Genomic DNA, 20,804 nt, shown 5'->3' on the forward strand with positions numbered 1-20,804 from the left:
ATAACATTCTTCTTGTTTAAGTTCCACTTCTATCGTAGGTTGAACAACATCCTGGCAATTTTATTTTTTGACGCTGCTGCTCAAAAGAGCTTGTTTGTGACACATAAATCATTCCCGTAAATTCTTTAAATCTCGAAAAATTAGTAGTACTAATTAGAATGAATTCTGGAGGATTCAATTAAAATAGGATTTATAATTTTAGGACCTTTTTAAATATACTACATACTTATCAGATAGTATAAAGCGTTCAATGTAGTAATATATATATATATAATGTTAAAAATGTGTAAAATGATCGTTACTTGGTGTAGACGCAATGCAATAGGGTCGTCATCTTTGTAAATTATACCCATTTATGTAAACATGTTAGCAATGCTTTTACTTGTCTTGTAGAATGTTAATGTAAATTATTTTAGTTTTAAGTGCAATCTTGTAACATTTTAAAGTGCATACTTAAGAATCTTTGGAGCAGTCGGCGTCATAAGACTACCTGAACTAAAGATACTACCGTAACTCAAATTTCAATCCCAAAACACAGTGAAAATAGGTGTGATAGAAGTATCTACTGACACGACTTTCTTACAAAGTTTTCTTTATTAATTACTTCAATTTAAGTGAAAATGTGTAAGTATGTGTATAATTATTTAACCTTGATGCTCTATTTATTGATAGTAAACGTACGATAGTAAACATTCTCTATACTAAAGTGACTAACTTTAATGATGTTTATTCTTTGTTGCATTCAGAAAGATGATGTGAGAAAAGTTGGATCTCACCCTAGACGAGATCTCTTCTAGTAATCCCAACACAGTGGCACGAGTGGGTCATAAATAAGTGCAAAAAATAAATACAATATCAACAACTATTAAAAAAATAATATACATAAATACTAAAACATAAACTGCTATACCTACACAAAAAATAGATATTATAAATGCGTACAATTTTAGAAAAATTAATAAATTACGATGAAAGTAATCATTCATTGGAAGATAACAGTAGGTAGTAACTTATCAGTCTTTAGAAATATTAACTATTTTGGACTATTTATGCGAAAAAAAAACACATTATAATTTAGTGTCAGTAAATCAAGTTATGCTCATTAAATTTTCATGGCTGAATCTACATTTTGTATTGTAGTATAAAAGATAAATATTGAATATATGAGAATTTTAATATGATGAATAAAATTTTATTCTATGACAGAGTAGTTCTTCAAAGCGTAATATAGCATCTATTTAAATCTATATCTGGGCTTCAATAGAACATCTATTTCACCTAAATACCGATTTAGGTACTTGATTGAGAACAAATGCTTCAAATAAAATAGTTCAATATTAACCCACATAATGATAGATTTGGCATTGTTACAGTTACAAGTAAATTTGAAATATTAATATTGAAATTTTGTAGTATTTCGAGTCAGACTAAGTATTACATCCAATGTTACTATTCTAACATTACAATGTAGAAACCAATTTTGTCAGAGAAGTTTTAGTTAATTTCGGAGTCAATAATAGATTATTCTTAATAAATGATGATATACTCTACTATATATACGCTGTTAGGGCAACCAGTTGTGGTAGATAGGTAGAGCATGAAGTCAGAATAGTTAGACCATTGTAACGAATTAACTAGGAATCCTCATTAAGAAATTAATGAAAATATTGATAACAAAAGAAATTTATTAGAGGCTATTGGCTAAGCCCCAGCCATGTTGTATAGAATACATTCATTGGAAATGGAGATCGGCTTTAGTCACTTTTTTTTAGATAGATGATTATGAGCATTCACCTGCGCAAACGGTGTACGCAGGCAGGAGAACAGTGGATGATCATCAGGTCAGTTAGCCCATGGTGGTATAATTACCAAGAATTTTTGACGTTGGTTTCGTTGGATGATAATGGAATAGTGCTCTCGTTTGTGTTAATGGTTTATGATGGCGGGGTACCAGTGAAGGATGATAAGATGAGCATGAGGTCAGTTCAGATTGTTCATCGAGGACCAGGAAATAACCATGGTTTCCAGGAGGAACCGCATGAAGGTGAACCTGATATGTTACAATGCTAGCAATGGGTTCATTAGTCCACATTACTAACAGCCCCCTTCCACCAGTCACGTGGTATTACTCAGTGATTTTTTATTTCGGTTATATCAAGTGTTGTTGCTATCGCCAGTTGACAATGGTTCTATTACCATATCTGGGATAAAAGATGTGGAGTTATATTATTATTAGTATAAAGATAGCAGTGTATGTAAATTAATATGGTTTGTATAATACATTTAAACGTGCGATGCTCTTATTCTCAATTTTTTTTATATATATATATATATATATATATATATATATATATATATATATATATATATACATATCCTTAATTCGACGGCTTTAGAGGTCTAGCGGTTTAGCACACAGCCTAATTTCCGATGGTCGCGGCTTTGAATCCTCACACAGATCCAACATTTGATTTCATGAGTACGATTTTTTTATCGGTCTTGGTGTTTCCTATGTACATAACGCATGTATGTTGTTCTATCGTATTATGACTATTTTAGATATTATTCAACGAGTGACGTACATCTCGTTGGATTTTCTTATTTGTGTTGATCCAAGAACAACAGAAGATGAAAGGCGAAAGTTGTAGGGTCAGCACACATATTGGTATTGTTTAACACTTAAGTGTGATGTGGATTTGGTATGTACATTCGTTGAAACAATATACATACGAATCTGAGATGGCATCTCGGGGTTTTTAATAGTAAGGTAGATAAACGACGACGTGCAATCTGTTGAAAATTGACTATCGTTGTCCATGCATTTTGCAAACAGGTTACTATCAAATTAATAAAGAAATAAATGCTATTGCTACTACTTTGGACTGTCCCGGTGTTCTAGCAGTTTGGCACACCGCCTTACCTCCAATGGTCGCGGGTTCGATTCCTCGCACGGTACAAACATTGGTATTCATAATTATAATTATTTGTAATTTGGGTGCTTTCTGTGTATTTACAAATATATATATTTATAAATTAGTAATAATAAATAAGCAAACAGTCTGAAAGATTGAAAATTAAATAATTGTTTTTGAAAAATTACAGATAACGCAAACCTTCCGAGGCCTTAATAGCACATATTAACTACGACCCTTCCTATTGAGAAATTCTGTTCTAATAGAACCAAATGCGGTTCCTACTGTAGTAAATAGTTAAAACTTTAATTACTTAACGTCAGTTATAATCAGAACCTGAACATGACCCGTGATGTGTGTAAGTGACAGTTTGAACTTAGTTTCTTGACAGCAACATGTTTCCCAACCGTTACTATTAAAAATAAATGGATAGATAAAATTTGCGTTAAAGGGCACAGTAATATTAAAAGTGTATTATTCATTTTTAGATTACATTGGTCAGTTAACAAAATACAATACATGTAGTTACAAAAAACGTGTGAGTAACATAGTGTAGCATATATTATCTTAATAATATTATAAACGCGAAAGTTTGTACGTATACGTTGTTTTTTACTCTTTCACGCAAAAAGTACTGAACGGATTTTGATGAAACTTTACAGTAATATTATATATCATATATATAGTAAGTATAGCTAATACATCAGAATAACATATAGGCTATAAATTAAAAAAACGCGGGCACAGCTAGTATGTATATAAATAAAACAGTGAAATAGTGTGGCATAAAGTGAAATAGGTAAATTTTCGTTTATCAACTCTCAATTTATTTGTATTAATGGTAATTGACATTTGATTCATATTTCATTGAAGAAATGGATCAATAAAAAAAATATTTTCTTATTTCTCAATTTAGAGGAGAAAAGGTTATCTTTGGATCTACATGTACATATTGTATATGTTCGCGATTATTTCATAACCTGTACTGAACGAATTTAACTTTCCATAAATCAACAGAGTGGTACCTTAATTGAAAAACCTGCAAAATGACTTCATTATTATCTTGCTTTCTTGCTGATGCTTCATTTTTAACATAAAAGAAAAGTATTTATCAATGTTTTTTATTTATACGTTTTTTTAAACAGTGATCGAAATAGTGAACGAAATTTATATATACAATACTCTATATATATATATGTATAGGTATATATATTTCGTTTTAGATGTATACATAGTATATAAGAAACAGTTTGTTTTTTTTAATTAATAATAACACATATTTAATTAAAATACTTATGTTTTTATTTGTAATTAATTTTTGTTAGTAAATAGTAAAATACTATACTAACCATGTTCACCAGGACAACAATAAACATTTATATAAAAGAGTTTTTATGTCGTAACATTTTTTAAATAAATCTGCCGAACCTATAAATGATCAGTACTCATATATTTTATAAGCTAACACAAAACTATACTACGCGTGAAATTGCTTATCATTAACCTCATTTTTGTCAAATTAAATAACAATTACTTAATAGAAATGGCGGGTTTTATATTAAAATAGACATAAGGAAATTAATGCAACGTGGAAATCCGGTGTCAAGACAATGACATCACGCGACGCCATCGCAACTATTGTGATGATCTTGTTTGAATGTTACGGGCATTAACCTCACCAGTAGATGGTACCACTTCACAAACTGCGACAATTGTATAACTGTTACCATTATACTGAACCAACTAGTTTTCTAGAAGCCATTAGGAATTCCATGTTTGTATACTCCGTGTATTGTCTGCCTGTCTAGACGGTTGTTGCTATGAAAGTATTTATATAATTCAATATTAAATATGTGAATACTAAAATGTTAGTATAGATTTAGGTGGACTTAATATACAGATTGTAGGCGATAAAGGAAACCAGGGAATTGTAGGATATATTGTATGTATATTATAATAATATATTAGAAAACAAACACAAGAAACACAACTCACTAGGGCCAGGAAGCGAAACCGAAAGGAACTATAGAAAGCAGTGACAATTTAGAATCTAATTTGGCAATTGAAATATTGGAAGTATAAAGCTTATAAAGTAGATCATAGACTAAATAAGTGGCCTGTATTTCACACAGATAAAGAGTTATTGTAACGGATCGGTGGACTGTATGGGTGTGTAAATGATGAAAACACGTAGGTTATAATAATAAAATATAATTATATGCAGTTGCGAACTATAGAAAAGACAATGTAACAATAATGTGAAGTATATCAAATAACATGACATATAAAAAAAACTGTTCTAAAAATATAAATTTATAATAATAAATATATCAAAAGTTTGTGGCGGTCGGTCGCCAACAGTTATTGTTTAGAATACCTTTTTTTACTTGGAGACTATACCTCATGGAAACCTCCACGCCCTAGGGGAGGCAAGCAGTTACTGTGAGGCTCCTACTCACTAGAAACTCCAAGGTATCCTGACGAAGCTACTTGGGTAATGTAAATACCTAATGTAATAATACAGTTAAGAGTTTATTTGTTTGCACGCGTTAATCTCAGGAACTACAATTTCGTATTGAAAAAATATTTTAGCGTTGAATGGACCGTTTTTAGAGTAAGGTTGCAGGCCATATAACTTTATTTTACAGTACGGTACGGTACGATAAATAGGAGCTGAGAATCAATGAAAAATATTGCAAAATTTAGATATAGAGATATTTTTGCCTCACCTTTAAATCACCTTCCAACCCTTTCTCTCTTTGGTGACGTAAACGAAGTTGCGCAGGTTAGCTAGTATACATAATAGTACGTAATTCCAAAGTATAGGAGGACTTTTTTAATTAACGATATTGGAAAAGGGCACCGGCCTGCTAGCGGGGCATCAGTGGAGAATGATAAGATGAACATGAGGTCTGGTCAATTAGCCCATCGTGACAAATTCACCAAGATGTTATCATAATTGTATCCAGGGAAAGCCGTGTGGTCTACCTGACATGGTACATTGCTCGCAATCGGGTCATCAGTCCACATTAACAATCCTCTTTCCTCCCCCGTATTGGAGGGTTGGATTGTTAATAATAACGACTGTTGATCTCATTGACTGTGAAATCAACCCCCTTTCTAGATAGGCGCTAGATGTCGTTGTGGTAAATCCCAGGTTAAGCTCACGTTTAAATTCAAAAGACACATCTTTTTATTTATATGAACGAGTAAATTTCATAAGTATGACGCTAATTTTACAGTTACCTAACGTAGAAAGTGACTTAACCTGAGCTAGGATGATGCAGTGCAATATAAAGTAGGTATAGACAGCTCACGACTCTAAGATGACATTAATATTTGATTAGTCAATAGTTCTGACTGGAGCGGGAATACAACAACTATTAAAAATGTGAATTATAGTATTATATGTGTACAATTCCCAAGAGGGCTCACAAACAAGTTAAAATTGGCATATAAGAAAAGAGGTATAAAAATAATATAACGTTTATAAAAAGAACGGCAGACCAGGACCCAGGAACAATATTTCATCAAATAAAATTAAATTCTATTTTTATACATATAAGTAATTAAAGTACGCATTGATAAATAAGTCTCTCTGTGTAAGTCACTACAGAGACCCATAGACCACTACTATTTAAAAAAAATGTCGGATAAGTATTCTGTCTCCCCATTTTCATCCATGTCATTTTTTATTGATGCTCAGCTCCTATCGATCGTAGCCTATAGTTTTCTTCAATAAATGCAATGCTATCCAACATTAAAAGAATTTTTCAAATCTAACCAGTAGTTCTAAAGATACGTTCAATCTAAACATATAAAGAAACTCTTCAGCTTTATAATAGTACGGATTATAATCTAGTAGTAACGTATTTTATCCACATTGTCATCTCTTATGACTGGTATAGACGAAACAGCTTCAGTACACCTCAAGTAAAATAATATGCTGAGATTAAAATACATATTTAATAACAAGTTCTCAAGTATTTATCCATTTATTTATAAAATATACCACAAATTTTCTTTAATTTGAATGATTACAATTACAAGTTTTTTGCGAAAACAATGTATTTATTTTTGTGTGTTAAAAATGCACTGTATGGATCACTAACCTAGTTCCTAACAGGTTCCACAATCTCTTGATCTATGAATGCTTTTCTAGAACGATTTTAGATGTTATATGTATATAATTAACCTAGTTTATCCTCATTCAGCACTTAATTAATCAAATTAATTACATGTATTGCTATTAATTCGCAAATTTTCCACTCTATAATGTTATATAATTTAGGAATTAAATGAGACCATTTTTATTTAATAAAAATAGACTCAGATACGTCTTTAGAAATATACACCCGTCATCTTGTATTCGATAGTTATGTAGATGGTATGTAGATTTATAATATATTAGTTTATAATATCTAATGGATTTAATGGATATTACCCAGCAAGCTCAAGAAATTGTGAATTCACATAATAAAAAAAAGTTTGTATGTCAATTTATATTTCTAACTGACTCACAAATATCAAACCAAAAATTAATCGGAAAGGTTACTCTCGCCCACTGTCTTGGATTCTAATATAACCAGCCAAATCTGGGCATATGTCAAATGTTGAGATCACCATAATGTCCATAATAGACTTTGCCTTTGATATCTCAATTGGGATAACAGTCGTGATGGTACGAAAACGTTTGTTATTATCAAATAACAGATGAGGGTTTAGGGCCACAGATCCGTGATAAGAATAGTGATTGATTGGCTGATTGATAAGGAGTTTTGTTAAATAAAAACGCCTTGGTGTGAATGCTACTCGAACACTGATTTTATTGCTAAAGAAATGTAGTCAGGTGAAATGTATTATGAGGTGAAATTGCATGTGTCGGCAATTGTGTATTGTACAGTAAGCAGACATGTACGGTTGCCCGTACAGTCTATATTCCTTATGCCGTATCTCGTACTATAACTTATTCATTCGTTATAAATAGTTGTTACGACATTTGTCTAGTTCACTTGTCATTAATGAATATTTATATGAGAATTTACTATGATAATAAGTACTTAATTTCATTCATAAAATTGTATTAATGCCACTTTAACAGCTGCAGTTTGGTCAGTTATATTCGTACAGATTGTATAACAGTTCGACGTTATATAGAGGTGTGTACATTTCCGGTGAAGTCTAAAAATAGCAGGCATATACTTTTTAAATTGTATCAAAGATGTATATATTTCCGGCAAAGACTAAGAATAGCAGATTTATTGAATTGTAAAATGTAAAATTAAAATTTACATATGTATGATTATATCAGAAAAGTGTGACGAGGCGAAAATTGATATGTATGTGTGTTTACGTAAAAAGTGCTGGCAGATTTTGAATAAAATTTTCTTAGAATATTTTGTCGAATATAGGAAAACATACAGGGTCAAGTGCGTTAAATGTATAGTTTTAAATACTATTAAAATTAATTAATGTAAACAATAAACAAAATTTAATTGTCTGTTTATAATTTTAAAAGAGCTTCTCATTGGAGCTTAATGAAAGTGCATAAAAAAAATTGTTTTCTTTCCCCATTTGAAAAGAGCAACACACAAGTTTCTTGCTCATTCTTCTTGTGATGAATCTGCATTCCGAATGAGTGTAGAATCAAAATATGACTATTCAAAAGTGCTTGTAAAGTTTATTTGAATAAAGATTATTTCTATTTCTATTTCTATTTCTATTTCTATTTGTTCTTGCTAATTTCTGAAACGACTGGATCGATTTTAACGGGACTTTCATTATCAGATATGTAATGTTATAAAGAGTAACGTGAATTACTTTTATTGTAAAATTTTATTTATTGTAATAAAAAAAAAGTTAAATTCATTCAGTCGAATAAAAAAATATTTAGTTTATTAATATAATGATAGACTTTTATTAGTTGTGGTTGTTACTGCAGCATTACATGTGTATTTTACAGCGAAACTAAATGCCAGAATATACATTGAAATATATACACAAAGCATATATGTACATAACTGTATATGAAATATATATCCATGAATATTTTTTTTCTATATAATATTGACAATACTGAGCTAGCGAGGACGTACAAAATACTCATTAACAGTTATTGTTGATGATAATAGTCCGTCCGTCCATATTGCAAGTATTTTGTAAGCGTACCAAGTATTAGATTTTGACTAAGTATCTGTTATGAAACAAGTCATTAATACTGTTTTGTTTATTATGACGGATTGTGTTGTAGACGTTTAAGGTTTTCTTATATAATAAGCCTAGATATATCACACAGCTCCATCTTTTCACAATATTACAAGAACTTGTACTTTTGGTACTAATTTAAAAGTATGTAATTTTATTATATTAATTTAATTTTAATTAATATTTGAACTAGTGATCGCTCAATGGTCGATTTTGACCATAAATAATTAAAATGGTTTCAATTATTAACTTTCAGCTATTATCTAAATAAAAAATAATGATTTAAACAACCACTTTAGAGGATTTATTGTATAAAATGTTATACATATAGATTTAAAATATTATGTCTAAATACAAAAAGACGTAATACACAAGTAAGTATATAATAGATATATCAAGACAATTAACTTAATAACATTTAATGTATGAGTATTATAACAAGCATAAATCACGTGTACACGAGAACAATAAATCAGAAAATAGTCAAAGAAGAATAGCCACATTAATAAAATACATATTTTGATTTTTAAGTTTTTTATGTAGCTGCTTTTTCTCGGACTACTCTAATGCTGTTGGCCACAGCCAGCGATAGGGGGCGAGTGTAGATGGCACTCTAAACTCACGGAAGGACTTATGGAGCGGCTGAAGGCCAACTCCCGCCTAACGGATACAACTATAGTCTGAGGGCACCGGCTTGGCTTAGGCCGTCGTAATTTGAATCCCTTTTGAATTGGACGGGGGATCTGTCGAAGAGGGGACTCTATGTAGATGCGTTCCTCAGCTTAATATATGTAGTTTGTGTTATGGCAATAAGTTCTGAAATTGTCAGCAATATAAAGGGTTAACGGCATATAGTTAAGATTCTATAAATTTCAGGTAAGTAATTCTAATTTGAGGATAATTGGATTCTTCTATTATAGTAGGAAGGGTGGGGAGAGGAAAACCAAGGCACAGCTAATTAAGGAGAAAATTGGAGTCGTGTCGTATCAACATTTAAAGAGCATGATGGAAGATCGCGTGGCAAGAGCTCCGCCGACAAGAGCGTCGTTCTTAAATTATGAATGAATGAAGTTTGTAGTTGAGTATATCTCCAAAATTGACTGGGACCAACTTAATACCATCACTTCGCCTTGACTAATCGGACTGGACTTTTCAAATATACATTTGTCAAAATACGCCTAATCAATAGTAAATAGTAACTTAATATACGTAATTATTAAATATGAAAAATAGGATAAATAAAGATTTTACTCGTCGGTGATTAAGATTTTCATGTAATTATTTACATTGTTATTTTGGTCGTACAAACACTTCGCTGTTTAATTACGCGAGATTAACGCCCGTTCCAAATTTAAATACAAAAGAGGAAATAAGTACTTATATTTTTATTTTTTAATATTTAAGCCGAGAAAACGTTTATAAGCTGCTGTAAAACACAATAATATCATAAATGAAGTTTACAGAAAATTATTTAAATATCCGTCTTTGTATCTTTTCTTTGAAACTGTAGAAGTACCTAAGTAGTTTTAGATATTTCTTGTAATAATAGGACTTTTGAATTTGTTGCTAAGCATAGTACATGTTTTTCTGACTTAGTCTTTTATGTAGTGAAAAAAGTTTCGCATTTAATATGAGATGAAATGATAATGTAAGAAGATATTATTGTTTGTACGCTTGCCTGTAATGAATGTTTGGAAAATACTTGGACGATTCTAAAAATTATAACATCTACGAGTCGTAGAAGAATACGGCATATTTCATGCAGATAACGTCGCGGAACAAGACTAGTCACGAATAAATGTCATACTATTCAGTAGATCAAAACAGTTCTATAGCCATTCTCCCTTGATGGACATTTCGCATGATATTGCAGATGTGCAGCGAAAGCCCTGACGTCGACCACTCTCACTCTCATTCGTGACTGGCGAATATGGCCACGGAAATCATCATTGCGATCTTTTGTCTTTATCGCTCTTTACATACACTGCTGATGTGGGAAACGAACAGGACAATGACGTAATATTTCTCGTTTATCGGATGTATTGTTGGAGCAATATTGAGAGTTGTGTCATTCTATTAAACTCAATCATATTGATTGATTCAAACATAGTTACAACTGACCATTTGTAGCTGATTTTTTTATGTGCAAACATCCGCCTCCTCTTGTAATTGGGAGTAACTTACGACGCTTGATTTTTTAATATACTAGCTGACGCGGCAGATATTGTTTTGCTATATAATTTAAAGTAAATATCGCAATAAAGTAGGAGTTAGTTGTAGAAGGGTGGAAATTTAGGAGCATATGTATTTTTTAATTCCATTCCATTCTACCTACATGTTCCGGAAGAAATTCTCGAAATTACAGTGAAAACTACACATAACATTTGTTTAACTTAGCTCCTACGTAACTTCAGTTGACAAATATCATTAAGATCAAGTAACTTGGCAAATACAGAGAAATACAGACAGAGAAAGACTTTCAAAAATGGAAATAGATAATAATGCAAATTAACTTAATATAAGAACTTTTGAATAGTAATATTTCTTTTATTCTACTACTCATTAGGAACGCATACTCATCACAAGAAGAATGAGCCAGACACTTGCGTGTTGCTGTTTAAAAAAAAAATGTTGTTCAGAATTACATTTTTTTAACTTATTAGGTTATCAACAAGGTTCGCACCAACACAATTACAATGACAAATTTGTACTTACAATTTACAAAACAGATAACTTTAGAACTTTACCTTTTTAAAAAAAAATTAATTTTGTGTCAATACAAAATTCTTCCAAAAGTAGACAACTCCTTACCACCTACTTTTATGTCGGTTAAAAAGTTGTGAGATATCATGGCTGGCATTATTAAATCCTTGACTGTCCATCAAATATATTACTCGAAAGTTCTCTCCGTAACAACAAATTACCCACTGAATGAGTATCGATTTATCAATGTGTATAAATTGTATTTTGAACTGAATTTATATAGAAAGAAGATTTCAAATCGATTAAATTTTTCACAATTGTATTATAGTATACATATATCACACTGCTTAGTTACGCAATATATTCGCTAATTGTGTATACATTTTGTTTAGTTTCTGACGGGTAGTACAGTGATATATTTTATTAGGTATTTCTTATATCACGTCATCTATGATTTAATTGTATATTTCCCTGAGTCCATATAATTGAATAGGACAGTAAACTTTATATTCATGCCATAATTTTGTCTGTTAACTTAAAGCGTGACCGAGCAAGTCTACAACAGTAATTTATAGTTACTTAATTACGGAACCCACTCACGAGACAGTACTATTTGTACTACGCATGCTAATATCCGTAAATGGAATATGTTACTAAGACTACATAAGAAAAATGGCGACGACATTCAAACGAAAATTCGTGTTATTCTTTTTAATATTGGGACTTTGGAATTAAAGTTCCAAATTCAAATATCTGAATACGAAAAAAGTTATAATTTGACTACTTATTTTATCTTAATTTCTTTTCTGCTAACGTCTATCTGCTTTTAAGTATATACATATGTAGTTCCTCTAATTTAATAAAAAAATACAATTGTTTGATAACATTTAAGATAACTTTAAAATTAGGCTGACTGCAGATCTGAATATGCCAGGATCAAATACAGGCGGGCAGTTCATGTAAGGATGGTGTCGATAGAATAGTAATAGTAGACTCTGTATATTGTTATTAGTTGGTTTATCATTATTATATTTTAAAGAGAGCATGAGAGGCTATAAAATTATTTATTAGTCTAACTTTCAGTAGACTGTGAAAGAAACCAAGACAGACAGAATACTAAACGGTTTCTCTCAGTCAACTTTTGTAAAGTAATAAAACTTTGAACGCGACACTGGAATAATAAATAAATTTATTATAGTTTTTTATACCACGTTGTTTTTAGAAAGCAGGAATCCTCTTCCATTATATTGGTGCAATTTTATCAATCAAAATCATGAACAAGAAAAAAAGGACGAGATGATGTAATGAATACATTTTATAATAACAGAATTAAATGACAGAAGGTAAAGGAGTCATAAAAATAAGACTATTCTTAACAAGAACAAAAGAATCATCTGTGAATATGTCATCGTAAGAAAACAAATAGAAGATTTAAAATATTTAAATAGTAATAACAGTATTTAACAATAGGAAATATAACATAAAAATTAATCACATAAAATAATATGTGTCTTGATTGTCCGGAACATATTACCTGGCCAGTAAAACCATTTTTTCTGAATCAAAATTTCTATTCAATATAATTTTTGTATTAGATATTTGATGCAATTAAAAGTTAATAAATAAATAAGTGGTCTCGACAGTGCGGTTTCTTCCGCGTACACCTAGATTGTGGAATGTCGAGGTTTTCTCGAGAGACTACAGCAAGGGTATATTATTATTAAGGGTAGATAACACGCACGTGACACGTGTTTCAGTTGTTCATAGGCTATGGTAACTGTTTTTCCTCAGATGAGTTTTGATGAGGTCTTGTTGACCATCTATGTAGTATAAAAAATCCCATAAAATTGATAAACTAATGTTTATAATTTTTTTTGTTTTTTTTATTATTGGTAATCCAATAAGTACTGTAACTATCTAACTAACACAAATGAAACAACAGAATTGCAAAAGATATCGACATAATATGAATAAGTATCATGCAAAATTAACCAATATCATCTAAACTCGATTACATCATAAATAATGAAGAACATATATTGCAAAACGTTAAGAAACAGATACACTATGGCTAAAAGACAGCTGCATTATGACTATTGAATAATTATAATAGGCCATTGATATATGTAACGGTGGAGTTATGAGAGTGAAGTCATCGTGATTAATGACGACATCCGGTCTACTCCGCGCCGGTAAAATGAAGAATAAAGAATAATATTGACAGACAGGCAACTCATTACATTGTTTTTAGGTGCTTTTATAATCAATGGTTTCAATAGTGTTGTCACGTCTTATCACTTGAGTTGAAGATATTATATAGTTAAAAAATAATTTAATAAAATAAAATATCTTAAATAACTTTATTGCCAGAAGATATTACAGAGACATAAATAGACAATAACTGACTATATTATTTAAAATAAGTAGTTTATTTTAAAGGACTAGGATGATTCTCTCTATGATGAACACATGTAGTCACAAGCGATGTCGTTTACTTTTTTGAGATAAAAATGGCTTATCTCCGTCGTTGTGACATAATTTCGTGCTACATTTCATTAAGATCCATTTATCTATTTTGTCGTAAAAGGATAATACACAGACAGAGACGCTATAATGTATTTCCGATGTATAATCAATAATTATCATTAACATGTCAATTTTGTAAATATAAATTTATAGGAAAGTAAAATGCTATTTGTTACATTTTAATTTTTTCGTCTATGTTTGTGACGTATCTGTAGTTTATTAGTCTATGTCCAGCGTCTGAGAGCGAGTGCGGTACCGGTTACTGACGTCTTTACGAGTAAGTTTGTGTAAACAGCTTTACTCGTATTTTTAAACACAATCTTCTAAAGTACCGCCAAAAATATAGCTGTTTAATTGTATTGTTTGGTCTCTTAATTAGTATTATAACGTTGTGCTTGTGTTCGAAATTTGAATTTAAATAAAAATATTATAAATATAAGATCAATGTTCTATTTTCAATTTTCATAAAAATGTTAAGCATTAAAATTAGTACAGAGAATAGTGATTCAACTCAGAATTCTCTATTCTTGTTATATCTAATACTCTTAATATTGTACCTCTTCCTTTTGAAGTCGGTTGAAATCATAATCATTTTATTAATATGACAGTATAGCGTCTTAATAAACCTATTAAATGTACAAGTACCGTTATTTACATTCGTTACATTGTTAAAACTGTTTACAATTTTACTTTCATTCCTACAATGTTTCGACTTCTTTTGCTATTCACATATTTCTTGCACAGTATAAATATGACATGAATAACGAGATTACAATAGCAGGAAATTGTCATCGTATGAAAATAAAAAAGTTATGTTGTCAATATATCACGATCATCGGATATCATCGAACACAGCACCGATCGTTGTGTTTCGATGGATACGGGACGCGGAAGTTACGAAAGTTGCTCTCACACGTTATAAATATTCAGTTAAAACAAGTTCTCGTTCCGTGTCATCATTATGTTGCGTAATTGCCACCAATCGCCTTACAAAACCACTTTTTGCTCTTTTGTTCTCGGGTTTTTGACCTGTACCCACGCTTCTCTTCAATGGGTCAAATGTAAACTTTACTTTTTTGAAATCATTTATTTTACATAGGCAAAGGCAATAAATTATACTGTTTTATTAGTAAAATTTTGTAAAGGGAAAATTTTAAATGTCAAGGTTTACGCAAGCTCGGATTGTTGAAGACGCAATAGTTTACATATATTATGTAATAAATATTTAGCGAAACTTATTTTCTGTATAGATGTTGTAAGATGCTTATTTGTGACTGTATTATGCAACCGGGGTCACACTGCCCCGTGTTGCGTAATGTGTGTCGCCCACATGGTGAAAACTTACTTTCTACCAAATCTAGACACCTGTTTCGCTTCTTCATGTTAATGGAATTGTCGGGCCACGATTTAAGACCTCGTTTTAAGTGACTGGCCGCATGAGATTTCGAAATTCGAATCATTTAATTTCTTTTTCTTTATCTACAATATTTAATTAATTCGTCATTTAAAATTAAAATTTTATTAATGTGAACATTTGTTTGTGTTATGTAATTTAATGATGTTTATTGAAAACTATTTTAATTTATCAATGCATTTTATAGTTTTTTAGTGAAATTGGTATTATGGGTATAGATAAATAGAAAACAAAAGGAATTCGTTGGTTTATCGTTTTTATGCAAAAGACTTTATCATACAACTAAAATTAAAAAAAATTAAAATTACTATTTACATAAATACATTTAGGCACCGTAATTTTTTCTCTACTTAACACTAGATTTCGCCGGCTGAGCAGTTATCACAAGTTTGCGCGCTTCTTGCGCTGTTTAATATGGGCCAGATTGACCAGGGGGGCCGTAGGACGAGCTGACGCCGGATGAGCTTCCGCCGCTGATGCTGCCTCCTCCAATTCCGATGCTACCACTGGAGATACCACCGCCGATAGAACCGCTAGCAATACCACCGCCGATAGATCCACCAGAGATACCACCGCCGATTGAGCCGCCAGAGATACCACCACCAATAGCGCCACCAGACTCCTTCTGGGTCTTGTATTTGATGAAGTAAACCTCGGGTTTGGAGGGTTGAGTGGGAGCGGCGGTGGGGATGGTGATGTCGGGCTGTTCGTCGGGTTTCTTGACCAACACGTAGACGAGGGTCTTCTCTTCGTTTTGGGCCTGGGCGGGGATGATGGGCGCAACTGGTGCGGGAGGAGCTGGCGCCTTGATGAAGATGATCTTGTAGTGCTTCTGGGGCACGCCACCACCTCCGATCACTTGTGGGCGTTGTTCTTCAGGTTCTGGGGGTGGGACATGGACGTAGATGTGTTTCTGGACGATGGGAGCGCCTCCGAAGCCGCCTCCGAAACCGCCGCCGCCGCCGGAACCGAAACCGCCGGACGAGAATCCACCTCCGGATGAGAATCCACCTGATGAGAATCCACCGCTGACGGCGCCGCCGCTGATTCCGAAACTGCTGGAGCTCAGACTTCCGGATGAGAAGCCACCGCCTCCGGACGAGAAGCCACCATGGCCCCCACCGATTCCGCCGCCGATGCCGCCGCCGATTCCTCCGTGACCTAGGCCACCGCCTCCACCGCTGGGAGCATTGTAACTGTATCCCGCTTCAGGTCTCGCTGAGCCGAGCGCCGCTACGGCAGCCAATACCTATGGCAGAAATATATTCTTTACAACTGTTTATGTAGATCGTCCGGTTTTACTGATCATTCGAGTCTTTAACACAAATCACGATTTTTTTATTATGTTAATAAAATTACAAAAAAGTTGATGGCACCCATAATTACACATATAAGAACAATTACAGACATCGCGTCGTCCTGTAACGCTTGTGAATGTATTGTTATTCATGTGGACTGAGCGTCATGCCCTGTAATTTCACTGCTATATCTCACCCTTAACACCGAAAGATAGCTTGCGAATCAAGCTATTTGGCGGCAGTAATAGGTGAGATATACTATCTCGAAATGATGAATAAAACTGAACGATCGATCACTGTACACAATTAGGAGGCACAAGTCCCGGTCGGAGCGAGGCACAGGAGCGCCAGGTCGCTCAGGTCACAAGTCACTTTCACTGCACACGGTTACCTACCAAGAACGCTTTCATGTTGTCTCACGGAGGTCTCGTGGTTGTATGATGCTCTGTACCAGCGACTGTAGCCTTATATATCGGCGGCTCGCCGACGCCTCTCTCCCTTGTTCTTCCTAAGACTCGGCCTTCGGTCATCTGAGAATTATGAATTTAATGACACCCGTCCAATTCGTCTTCGGTGAAAACAATGTGGATCTTGAACGTCCATTGGACACTTTCACAGACACGCCCATAAAAATAATTGATATGTCAACGTTTAATGTGATTGACATATTCATTTTCCATTGTTTTCCGCGACGATATTACTTATAACCGTAGAATTATCTTCGATGACACAAAACGGACAACGTGTCGTGTTCAAATGCAGTCGTTGTAAAATTACGTTATTGCTACATGAAAGTCGCACTTCCATAATAGTAAAACTCTTAATTCAAATATACATTTATTATTAACTAATATTATATTATAAATACTATCATTGGCTTTCAGTGTTGTACATATTATATTTTCTAAATGATTAATGAAAATAATGGATAGTATTACGTACAATGAACTGTATTTCTGTTAATATACAAAAAACCTTAACAAATTGTACACCCAAAAACCTTCTTTAGAAATCACACTATCGATATATGAAAACCGCATGAAAATTCATTCAATAATTTAAGAGATTATCTCGAAGATGCAGACAGATTCATCGGAAGACTAGATTTTCTTATATGTACAGAAATGCAATTAGTTTTAATGCAATTTAATAATTGATTTTTTAATTACCGATTTATAAAAAAGAATGGATTTATTTAAATTTGGAAAACTATAAAATTATGACATGCTAATGAATATACATGAATTTATTTGAAATTCATTTTTATATTATAGTTAAATTTATGTATCACAAAATAGCATCATGTAATAATACAGAGGTCACAATTATATCATACAATCTATGAAAGTTGAAACGAGTGTGTGAAATATTCTGCAATCAATATTATACCTACTTTCATTTCATTTAATAAGCAATTCGAGATTTTACGTATTGGCTTTAAGTGTGTAACCAACTGAAAGAAAGAAGAAATGAAGAAATTTATTGACAACTAATAACAGTATTTATAAAATTATAATAAAACATTACAATACAAAATTACACTTTTACAATACATTATTAGTTGGAAAAATGAGCCATACTTAGTGCAAACTATCTCGCTGGAAGAACAGTGCTATGACAGTAAATATAGATATATATATGATTACTGTCATAGCACTGTTCTTCTGTGAGGGTGTTTTATTTTATTTATTTATATTTATGGGTCTTCCCATAAATATAAATAAATAAAATAAAATACCTATAATCTTTTATTGCTGTAATTTTACAAATATAACATAGGAAACTATACATTTCTGTTTAGAAATTTGCCTTTATTTAAACTCTGATGCAATAAGAGGTGTGTAATAAGTTTGACGTGTCGATGTATATGTATGTGGCATCGTAGCTCCTAAACGAGTAGATATATTTTGATGTTTAAAACTTAACCTGATCGAGGTGGTACTATTAATAAAGGAGTTTTAGTCTTAGGATCACAATTTTTTACTTTTTTAAGTCTTTTATTGTATACCTAACTTTATAAGAAATAATTAATGAACAATAAATTAATAATTATACAAGAAATAACTGAATATATGTAGTTGATCAACATATGTTTAAAACAGCAACAGGCTAATTTCTTATTCATTGTTCTTGTGTTAAATCTGCTTTCCGAATCTGTGGTAGAATCAAAACACGACTATTTAAAAGCGCTTATAGGAAGTTAATTTGGATAATTATAATATTAATTATTTTTCAAATGAGTTCCTTTGTTATAATTATGCTCTTTACAATTAAGGGAACCTGTATGATCATCCCGGATCATATACTCCATTGTCTGGCCTCAAATCTAAATTCCTTAGCCTGATTCAATATCGCTAGCTTAATAATATAGGCATTAACTAAAAAATTACAAATATTGGGTGTAATAGACTGTAATGTTTAAATAAAAAAATTGCAATTTACGAGTTAAAACTATTAACTCATAAATTATTAAGCGTGTATTATAATCACTGGTGGGTTGACGAACCAGACGACCAAACCGGACGGCTCGTGCCAAGGAGTCCGTTAGATTGGCACATTGTGTGCTACGTCCCGTCCTGTTTTGGTATACGAAAATTCAACGTCGATAATGAGATCGAGATTCATCCTCAGGAATCACGTAATTTAAAAGTATGAAGGAACATTTGGATAGGAGCAAAGATGGTCGGTGAACTAAGGTCGTGTTGGAGTGGTGGCTAAGAGATGGTTATATAATAGTCGGTAGAGAACCGATCCGATGTTTAGATGACATACTGCTGTTGGTGGAGAAGCACTAAGATTAGGTTAGGTCGTATAATAGGAGTGCTTACATACGCCGTTTGGTTTGGTTGGTAAAAATGTCACACATGTCTCCGCCATCCTTCCGGCGGTGCACCCCGTCGGTAATGAGATGATCTTAACCTCAAAAAAAAAATTAAAAGCATAGAGGAACACTTAGACAGGAGCAAAGATGGTCGGTGAACTAAGGCCGTGTTGGAGTGGTGGCTAAGAGATGGTTATATAATAGTCAGTAGACAGCCGATCCGATGGTTAGATGACATAGTGCGGTGGGTGGAGAAGCACTAAGATTAGGTTAGGTCGTATAATAGGAGTGCCTATATACACATAGGAGTGCATAGATTTTTGGTGGTGGGTAAAAATGTCACACACGTTATCGGTATCCCTTCGGCGGGGTAAAGGACTTGGAATTGCAAGATTATTTTACACATTGTAAAATAAGATGTACAATTAGGTTAATATATAGATCAGAGATCATCACAATATGCCCCACAAGGGAAGTTAATTCCCAGTTGAGAATAACTATTGCTAGTACCTACATAAATTTGATTTGTCGAGTGGTTTCGATTAGATGCACTGTGGAAACATTTAAATATTTGTATACATTATGATATAATACTATATGTGTATATATAATACATACAATATATTTATGTATTTAGAAAATAATACATTTAAGTATTTCTATGAGTTGTTTAGTACCGAAAGTTTTGCTTAGTTTTGGGACTAGATGTAAATACTAGTGTGTAAATTGTCTTTGGCCTAAGCAATATATATTTAAAAATAATCTTATTTTTTCTTGTAAGTTGAATAATATCATAGGATATGGATACTTTTATAGTCTGGAATGTATAGTAGTACCCTACATCCTATACTCCCATTACATATATTAGTTACTCAAATTTCATCATAATTGGTTGAGCATTAAAAACGTTAAGAGGTAAGCAACAA

General features: G+C 32.3%; 2 protein-coding genes across 2 annotated transcripts in view; both read right to left on the minus strand.

The window, feature by feature from the left end:
- LOC131844637 (fibroblast growth factor receptor 2-like) overlaps nucleotides 1–20,804 on the minus strand; it is a 138,423-nt gene that overhangs the window by 20,315 nt on the left and 97,304 nt on the right. The window lies entirely within an intron of this gene.
- On the minus strand, nucleotides 16,051–17,536 carry LOC131844624 (keratin, type I cytoskeletal 10). The gene is made up of 2 exons (XM_059193572.1): nucleotides 17,453–17,536; nucleotides 16,051–17,008 (listed from the first exon to the last, which is right to left on the minus strand). Exons 1-2 carry the CDS (start codon nucleotides 17,465–17,467, stop codon nucleotides 16,169–16,171), a joined length of 855 nt encoding a protein of 284 aa, XP_059049555.1. The 5' UTR covers nucleotides 17,468–17,536; the 3' UTR covers nucleotides 16,051–16,168.

This window comes from Achroia grisella, unplaced genomic scaffold, assembly GCF_030625045.1.
Source record: "Achroia grisella isolate CSIRO2021 unplaced genomic scaffold, CSIRO_AGI_Agris_v1 utg109, whole genome shotgun sequence".
Lineage (NCBI taxonomy): Eukaryota > Metazoa > Arthropoda > Insecta > Lepidoptera > Pyralidae > Achroia > Achroia grisella.